The following is a 9,297-nucleotide window of genomic DNA, read 5'->3' on the forward strand; positions in this document are numbered from 1 at the left end:
TTTCCCAAGTGAGTGTAGGACAGTACAGACAGACACGGGTACATTTGTTGTACACTCCGTTATATCAGCTACATTAAGAGGACCAGAGACTTAAATTGTGTTGATACTTCTTAAAACACGCCAGGGTTTGAGGCGGGGTGGTGAGACATTGTGAGACACAAGAATGCAGACTAAATTCTTCAAAAAGGTAAATTTAATGGAGCAAACAGCCAACACAGGAATTAAAAAAAAAGTACAAACAAATGAACCAAAAAGCACACAAAAAACAAGAGAACCTCCAAAAAAACAATGTGAGGAGGAAAAAGAATGCAAAAACTGTGACACCGCTGTACTATGGCATTTCAAAGCCAGAAAACACCTTCATCTTCCTTTTTTCCTCAATTTCTTTGCAGAACTCCTCATAGTCGGACTGAAAACTAAACATGAACAGGAACGGTTCCCTTCAATCGTTCATCTCCTCTTCATCCAGGCCATCACAGAAGCATAACCTCTCCACTGCCCTCCGGCAAGCTTCCCTGTCCACGGTGATGACCTGGGGAAGGGAAAGGCTTCCTTAGAATGACCTTGTGGTACACCACCTTGCTGCCTCAAAGGTGTCCTCAAGCAGAGAATTCTCCTAATCAAAAATAAAGACAATATTAAAATTACTGCTGTCATGAGATTAAAAACATATTTTACATTAATTATGTATGATCTGTAAGTAATCTAATCTTTTAATTTCATCTAATAACTGTACATAATATAAGCCTTATTTTCACTGCTAACAGCTAGCCAAACAGCTGATGCTGTGGTCTTTCCAAACTGCAGCACGGATGTGCATCTGATACAGGAGAGAAGCTGTCAGCAGCCTTGATGCTCAGTGACACACCCATTACATCCAAATGGTAACGATAACTTTGGAAAAAGTTGCAAGAAGGGTGAAAAAACACGGAGTAAAGATAACAAGGTCGCTGAAATAAACACTGCTGCAGCTAATCTCTCACCGGTCTTGTCACTGTAACGTCAACCCTTCAACTTATGAGTTTACATCAACCCTTCAAGAACACCAGCAAGAAGCGTAAAAGAAATTGGTTTATTTAAAAGTCCCATAAAGAAGCAGTAGATTAAAAATGATTAACATAATTAAAAAATATAACACGTTAATCATGGCTGTAAAAAAAATTAATTGCAAGTAATGGAATTATTTGACACCTCTAATTAAAATAGAGGTTGGAGAAGAAACAATGACACAAGAAAAGCCGACAATATATAACGTACTCTGTTCCCCGTGTCCAGCTCCAGCAAGTTCTCAGCCTCTGCTAGAAAGGAAACAGATTGTGGTTCATAAAAAGCATATTAATGATGCAAGTTGTAAAAAAGATCAGTTGCTTAGTATTCCGGTTTAATGAAAATAGAGAAATGACTGAAAAACTTGCTTTGGAAAAAAAAGTGCTCGTCTGGAATGGTCTTAATTTTCTAATCTTGGCAAAGTAAGAATTTCATTGTGCAGAAAGCGTGTTTTTCTAGCTGTGCAAATGACAAAAGGTTGAATCTGGAATCTTCCCACATCCCATTTCGACAACCTAGGGGGTCGTGTACAATAATACTTGTCTGAACAATACCTGATGCTGCACAGACTAATCCAGTATGGCAGGACTTCTCAGGAGGGACCACTTCCAGGCCCTGAAATAAGTGAAGGAACGATGCTTTAGTCTGCAAGCAACAGTTAAACTACAAGAATTAATCTAATTGTCTCTCACCGGTTTTACTCTTTCCTCTCTCCGTCTTTTTCGTGCCTGCACTCCGTCTTCCTCAGACCTTGGTGATGCAATGACAACATTCATTCACTAGGACAACAGTCATGTTATTCTGTTGACACTTGACTGAGCAAAATGTTTTATTTTAATATCTGATAATAAAAAGTGTGATCATGGAGGACACTTACGGCATGGGGAAGTGTTGCAGCAGAACAAGACACCGCCATCTCCTAATTTGCCGCATGTTTTCCTTTGAAAATGGAAATGCAGATTCAAATATGTGTTGAAGAATAATATCTTGTGTACATTTGAGCTCAAAAGTTTTGATAATTACATAAACACTGGAAAAGTTGCTGCTTAAGTTTTTATCATAGCAATTTGCAGATACTCCAGAATGCTATGAAGAGTGATCAGATGAATTGCATAGTCCTCCTTTGCCATGAAAATGAACTTACTCTCTCAAATTATTCCACTGCCCTTCATTGCTGTCATTAGAGCTGCTGAGATGGTTTCAGTAATCGTCTTGTTCACTCAGGTGACAACGCTGACAAGCACAAGGCTGGATATCATTAAGTCAGGCTGATTGGGTTAGAATGAATGACAGACTTGACATGTTAAACGGAGGTTGATGCTCTAAATCATTGTTCTTCCATTGTTAACCATGGTGACCTGCAAAGAAACGCATGCAGCAATCATTGCGTTGCAGAAAAATAGCTTCACAGGCAAAGATATTGAGGCTACTAAGATTGCACCTAACTCAGCAATTTATAAGATCACAAAGAATTTCATTTAAAGAGGCTCCATTCTTTTCAAGAAGGCTTCAGGGTGTCCAGTAACGACAGCCAACACCGGGATCGTCTCCTAAAGAAGATTTAGCTCTGGGGTCGGAGTGCCACCAGTGCAGAGCTTGCTCGGGAATGGCAGCAGGCAGGTGTGAGTTCATCTGCACGCGCAGTGAGGCGAAGACTTTTGAAGGATGGCCTGGTGTCAAGAAGGGTAGCAAAGAAGCCACTTCTCTCCAGAACCATCAGGGACAGATGGATCTTCTGCAGAAAGTCTGAATGGACTGCTGAGGACCGGAGCAAAGCCACATTCTCCCATAAAGCCTCTTTCCGATCGTTTGGGGCATCTGGATAAAGGCTTGTCCGGAGAAGAACAGGTGAGCGCTCCCGTCAGTCCTGTGTCATGCCAACAGTAAAGCATCCTGAGACCATTCATGTGTGTGGCTGCTTCTGATCCAAGGAAGTGGGCTTGCTCCGAGTTTGGCCCCAAAAAACAGCCATGAGTAAAGAAAGGTACCAAAACACCCTCTGACAGCAACTTCTTCCAACAACAGTTTCCTGAAGCACAAAGCATCTTCCAGCACCATGGAGCATCGTGCCATAAGGCAAAAGTGAGAGCCGAGTGGCTCATGGACCAAAACGTTAATCTAAAAGCAGTTTAGCAGCAAACTTTGTGAAAACTAATATTTGTGTCATTCTCAAAACTTTTGGTCATAATTTGTCACAATTCTCACATACCTCTCTGAAGTCACAACCGGCCCCATTACAATCAATGTACAGCGCATACTGCAAGTCAAGAGGTACTGATTAATTTACTAATATCATGCATATTTTCCCAAGATACAATTCACAGATACAAATAATGTTTTTAATGCAGCAAGCAAACATTTTATATACTAAATAGGTCTTACCATAATAACAAATGCACCACAGTTGTTGGAGGACCCTTGCTTTGTTAGGCCCTGAGGTGTGAATAAGCTCTTTTAATACAAGTATGGCAAGCAAATAGTTGATGTTTGTAAATGCTATGAAGTAATGTCTCACCTGAACATCATTCACGCCAAGCTCCTTCCAGGCGCCAGGGGACAGGCTGTGAGCAATGCGTCTGTGCAAAGAGTGAGAGGAAGTAACTCAACGTAACTCAACTACAATCAACTTTGGATTCAAATGAACCTGCAGCTACGTTTACATGCACCAAATTTCCTCAATCCAATTAAAAACTTGGTTGATCGGAATTCCTTAATCCACATTCACATGGACACTGAAAAATAATTGATCCGGTCATGGTGTGAGGATGAGCATGTGCTGTACGCTCTAATTTCTGGGGGGCGGGGGAATGTAAACAAACACCACATTGACCGCCCATCCTCTTCCTCCATCTTATTTTCCGTTAACTTACATTTTTCCAGAGCAGAGGACAGGCGAGCTGACATCACCGCTTCCTCGGGGCAAATGCGCTCCTGCTCGAACGTCTGTCGAGGGAGGAGAAGCGCCTCGCTGAGGTTGTGCGCCTGCGCTTCAGTGCGCCCCATCATTCAGAACAGGTGTGTGCATGGACGTCGGCCGGAATGATTAAAGGACTGAACCACCCCTCTCAATCAGAATGAAATTCCATTCGGATCAGGCTGCGTTGGATCAATTCATTCCGATGGACATGTTTACATGAAGTATTTTCATTCCGATTAGGCGTTCACTACAAATGTGTCCATGTAAACGTAGCTACTTTGAACAAAGAGAAACCGAATAAATAGGAGGTTGGAACTTGGAAGGCCCAACTCAAATAAAATATAGAGTTCTGTTTCCATCTTTGTCATAAATCTAAACAGTTAACCCTTTCATGCACGAGTTATGATGACCTCAATCAGGATCCTTTTACGAGTGGTTTCTATCAGGGTATCTGCAGGTTTAAGGGAGCCAAATTTAAGACTTTTTAAGACCTTTTTTAAGGCCACTTGGACCAAATTTAAGACTTTTTTTTTTATTTTTTTATTTGAGCTATAATTTCCAGCTATTGCCCAGAACCGGTGCTAACCACGTCATGAACGTGGGATCAGCCATCCGGTTACCATTAATGTTGCACTTCCCCATGGCGCAAACTCCCACTAGCTTAACGTGCTCATCTAAAAATAGCCCCCTTTCACAACCAACCGAACGTGTACGGTTCCGCTTACGCCAATACCATACCCAAAAAATGCTGAACACCAACTAGAAATTAATGGAAATTTTATAGAAATAAAATAATCTTGTTTATTGGGTCTTTGGTAATTTAAGACTTTTGGAAACTATTAAAGGATTATTTGCAATTTTTAAGGATTTTTAAGGCCTTAAATTTGGAAAAGCAAATTTAGGACTTTTTAAGACTTTTTAAGGACCTGCAGATACCCTGTTCTATTCATCCCTGGGCACCAAAACAACAATTTTCTACTCAACGTTTTTGAACCTGTAATTTCAACCAGATTTGTAGCTGACTTTATGCATGAATGGGTTAATGAATGTAATATTTTAGAACAAAAACAGAACCACTGAACAAACAAAAAAATGACAGAACTACCACAGTCCAGACACGATGAACCAAGGTGCCCTAAAAACCTGAATAGATGGTTCTACTCTCATCTCTCCAGCCGCTGCCACAGAGGGGATCTAGACGGAAAACCTTCCTATTCTGTGGCCTCAGGATCTGTTAAATGTTCAAATTCAAACAAAACCACATACATTTGGTTGTGAATGCTATTGAAATCCCAACAAAGCTGTAATCCATTCAGTTATAGAAAAACATTTAAATTATATACGAAATAAATCAGCTTATACTGTTTAAGGAAGAAGTATAAATGTATTTACACGGAGTGTCTAATGTCCAGGTACAAAGACTGGGAGAAGAATCCACTCTAGACTGGCTGCGTCGTCCTGTACAAACACATCAACAGGTGAAGATGACATTTTCAAACTTCACTCACAAAAGCAAAACATTAAATCCAATTACCGGCAGGTGATCCATGTGGTTCATTGATAAAGGTGGGAACCAAGTGGAAATCACAAAGCTGTCTCCAGCAAACTATTTCTCTACCCTCTGTGAGATGGAAGGTATTAATCTGTTACTCTCAATATATTGATTGCTGAACTATACTGAGCAATCCATTTGAATTTAATTCATAAGAGCCATACTACCTTCTCGATCACTTTTAGACAACAGTTCAGAATCTAGTAAAACACGAATTATCGAAAGTATTAGATAATATCAACACACCATGTCCCTTATGCCTACCATCCCGTCCATGTCCCGCTCCAAACCCAGACTCCAGGAGTCGAAGCGGGTCAGGACGGTTGTATTCACCATTGCAAGATGCTGAGTGGGACTGTTGTTCTCATCCAAGACCTGTGACAGCTAGTGGAAGAAACTAAATCTGTAAACATGAATGTGATTATATAACGGACCGTCAGACAACCACAGAGGTACAGGAAAATGGTTTACCAGTTGTTCCTGACTGGTTTGGAATTTCTGTCCCCAGCACGTTCTGTTTGCTAACAAACCACGACGACTGGAGAAGTCTCCATCAGGTTTCTGCTCAATGTCATCATTTGCTGGTGAAGAAAAGCAATAAGAGAAACAAACACTTGTGAACCGTCACATTTCTCCCTTGAATGATGAGAGAAATTACTCACACTCCTGTCCCTCTGTGTGTTCTTTGCCAGATGACCCTGTTCTCATTCCAGCTGATGGGGAATTGGCTTTAGAAAGTAAAGTTACAAATATTATTGTCCAACTTCGATGAAGACAATAAACGTGCATAAGCGTGCATAAATATACCTAGACTATCCTGCATTTTTCAGGTTGTCCCTGCTTCAGCACAGCTGATTTCAGTTGATGGCTGATGAACAAGCTTTTGCTTCACTGATACGGTCTGCTATCTCACAGAAACTCCAAAAACATGTAGGGCAGTGTGCCTTGAGGACCCGGGTTGATAAACACTCCTCTAATTATTATGTTATGAACGGCACCTTTTTAAGTCTGCTTAAGTCTCATCATTTACTAATTAGTTACTAGTCAGGAAAAATGGCTTTACACCATTCTGTCCTTATTCTATATTTAGCACGTAACAACGATTAAAAAACAAAATTAACATGTTTTCCCGTATTTCTCCCTCAACAGTAGATCGTGCCAGATATTAATATTGTTCTAAAACTTGATAAAGGAGCTTTAAGTCAAGGTTTATATAATTACACATATCAGATTAGCACTCTAACCATAATAATAAAGCCCGTCAGGTGTAGAACCCAGATACGAACATAAAAAGCTTAAAAAACTAACATATTTCCCCTGTAAAATATATTTTCCACCTAAAAGTAATCAAGACCACACAACACATCTCCCCAAAGCTATAAAAGTGTTCCTACAGGTTTCTTCAACTTAAATTTAAGTCTGTTTAAGATCTTTCTAAAGCCATATAGAAAATTAATACCTATTTCATGGCACTATCAGCAAAAATAATAATAAATAAATAAATAAAATAAAATAAAATTATTGAACTAGTTTTCATTTATTTATCTATACATCTTTACCAATATATTTTGACAAAACACTGGGTGGGCACTTGGTAGAAGATCGGTTATATTTTTAAACAAATGGTTAAAATATAACCGGATCTATCTGGTTTGACATTAGAACCTTAACAAAAATTTTTGTTGCCTATATTTTAGTTTAATTTTAAGAAGGTTTTTTTTATTGTTAATTTTATGACCCTAATTTATTTCTTGCAGTATTTCTATTGTATAAAAGCAACAGTGCAAACAGTAAAGACAGAGAATTGAAATAAATGTCTAAAAATCGCCTTTATTAATACTAATGCTTCTCTTGGTGTCATCACTTGTTTGGAATATTTTGATGAACTTCAGAAGAAAAATGCAGTACAGAAAACTTACATCCAACACGAATTTTAAGACCCAGATGCCAAAATTGAAGGGTTTCTCCAGTCTTTTAAAGGAATTATTTTCAAATTCATAAATTCGATGATTTTAAGACTCCGCGGGAACCCTGTAAACATTTCTCCTCAAAAGTAAGTCGGCCTGCATGTGTAAAATACGCTATATGTATTATCTAAAACTCATAATGGGAAAAAAAACTTTTATTTCCAAGTTTATAAAACGTTCGCCCCAACATTAGTCCTCGATATTGTTAAAACAGAGAAGGAAAAATCCTAGCTTACCTCCATTTTGGCAGCTACTTCCCTCTGTCCCGGTGTTGTGCCATAAATCGACTTGCTGCCAAAAAATGATTAGCTTAGTTTTTTCCAGTTTGGAAGTTGTTTTAAGTGTTGCTATTTGTCTTAAACGTTCACAATGAGGATATCTTAATCCTTTTTGCAATATTTGCGATTGAAAGATGGTTTGTGGTAAAAACTGGCTTTCTTTATGTTACAGCCTTGATACTAAAAAATAAATAAACAATGTAAAATGGCACCCTGTATTGAATGTAAACGTTGTATAAATGTAAATAAACAATTCTCCAGCGATTTGATTTTTTTCCCCCTTCCTTTCTTTAGTGGCTAATCATTTTTTGGCAGCGAGTCGATTTATGGCACAACACCGGCTACACACACAGCATAGCGGTTTCCCGGTTCCATGAGAGAGGGGCAGGAGTCAAATAGTTGTCTCCGCCCACCTCTAAACGTTTGACCCCGCCCACATTTAGCCCCGCCCTGATCTCTGGGAGGAGTAAATCCCCCCCCCCCCCAATCAGGTAGGGTGTTTTGGCATAGTGCCATAAATCTAATAGCATCAAGGACCCACCTGGCTCCTTGTGTCACGACTTTAGCTGCTTCATTCACTCCCAATGCCAAACCTTTCCCCATGATGCAGCCCTGATATACGGCCCATCAGACATTCCACTAATTCATACGTAAAATTGTGGCCATCTCTGACTCTGTTAAGCTGATCTAACCACATTAACCAGCCGGTTGATGTGGAAGTGCGTTCTAAACCCGGGCTCGAGACCGGACCGCCCCATATCATTCACTCACAATTTTTCAATCATTTTGTAGCATTAAAAACCTCCTTTTGAGGACGCATGCATGAAACTTTAGGCAACAGGGTTCCTGGTCGTACCTCCACCCAGCCTTTAACTACAGCCGTAGTGTTGAGTGTTACAACTTTATGCTTCCTCCCCAGCTCTCCTAACACCTCTTAACCGGAGGCCGGGAGGTCCTTCTCCTCTTCCCACTCGCTGCCACTGCGCATCTTCTGTGGGAGTGGAGTGGAAAGGTTAATTATATACATTTTTAATTCACCTGTGACCTTTGCGAGGTCACGGTTATTTCCGACTGAACCCTAGGGGTCTCCTCATTTCTATCCCATCCTAGGTTTACACTAAGGCTTAGCCAATCCCCATTGCTTGCTTTTAACGAGACTGTCACCTTATGCCATCCTTTTACAGTTTTAACCAAAACCCGAGTTTGATCTCGAGTTGTTTTGAGGCCGTTACCGGCCGGCACAGTAGCAGAAGTGCACCAATCCCAATCAGTTGTTGCATGACAAACTTGTTTCCTTTCCCACACGTCTGTGGTCATAGAATATTTGCCCAGTCTATCTCTCAATCGCCTCCTCGGTTGTGTGGCCTGCCACAACAACTGTCCCCATCTCGAGGTGAGGCTACCCAGACTACCTTCACGCTTCGTACACACTGCTTCAGGATGATGTTTCTCCCCAAACTCCTCAGAGCACGTCAATTTTGACAGCTGACTCGTCTCAGGAACCAGCAATGTAACGGGATAAATTCTCACCCCACA

The 9,297-nt window shown here is 40.3% G+C and overlaps 1 protein-coding gene across 1 annotated transcript; it reads right to left on the reverse strand.

The window, feature by feature from the left end:
- Positions 1-345: 345 nt before the first annotated feature.
- LOC139069797 (uncharacterized) lies at positions 346-4,050 on the reverse strand. Its single transcript, XM_070550758.1, has 9 exons — positions 3,867-4,050; positions 3,563-3,648; positions 3,430-3,480; positions 3,257-3,304; positions 1,925-1,986; positions 1,740-1,797; positions 1,602-1,662; positions 1,258-1,298; positions 346-532 (listed from the first exon to the last, which is right to left on the reverse strand). The coding sequence occupies exons 1-9, from the start codon at positions 4,048-4,050 to the stop codon at positions 443-445; spliced, it is 681 nt and encodes a 226-aa protein (XP_070406859.1). The 3' UTR covers positions 346-442.
- Positions 4,051-9,297: the final 5,247 nt, after the last annotated feature.

Source organism: Nothobranchius furzeri, chromosome 4, assembly GCF_043380555.1.
Source record: "Nothobranchius furzeri strain GRZ-AD chromosome 4, NfurGRZ-RIMD1, whole genome shotgun sequence".
Lineage (NCBI taxonomy): Eukaryota > Metazoa > Chordata > Actinopteri > Cyprinodontiformes > Nothobranchiidae > Nothobranchius > Nothobranchius furzeri.

Coding starts and splice junctions, on each gene's coding strand:
- LOC139069797 (XM_070550758.1), bottom strand. CDS start 4,050: ATGGGGCGCACTGAAGCGCAGGCGCACAACCTCAGCGAGGCGCTTCTC. Junction 3,649..3,866: donor GGATGGGCGGTCAATGTGGT/GTTTGTTTACAT, acceptor AGTTACGTTGAG/TTACTTCCTCTCACTCTTTG. Junction 1,987..3,256: donor CCGGTTGTGACTTCAGAGAG/GTATGTGAGAAT, acceptor CCATTTTCAAAG/GAAAACATGCGGCAAATTAG.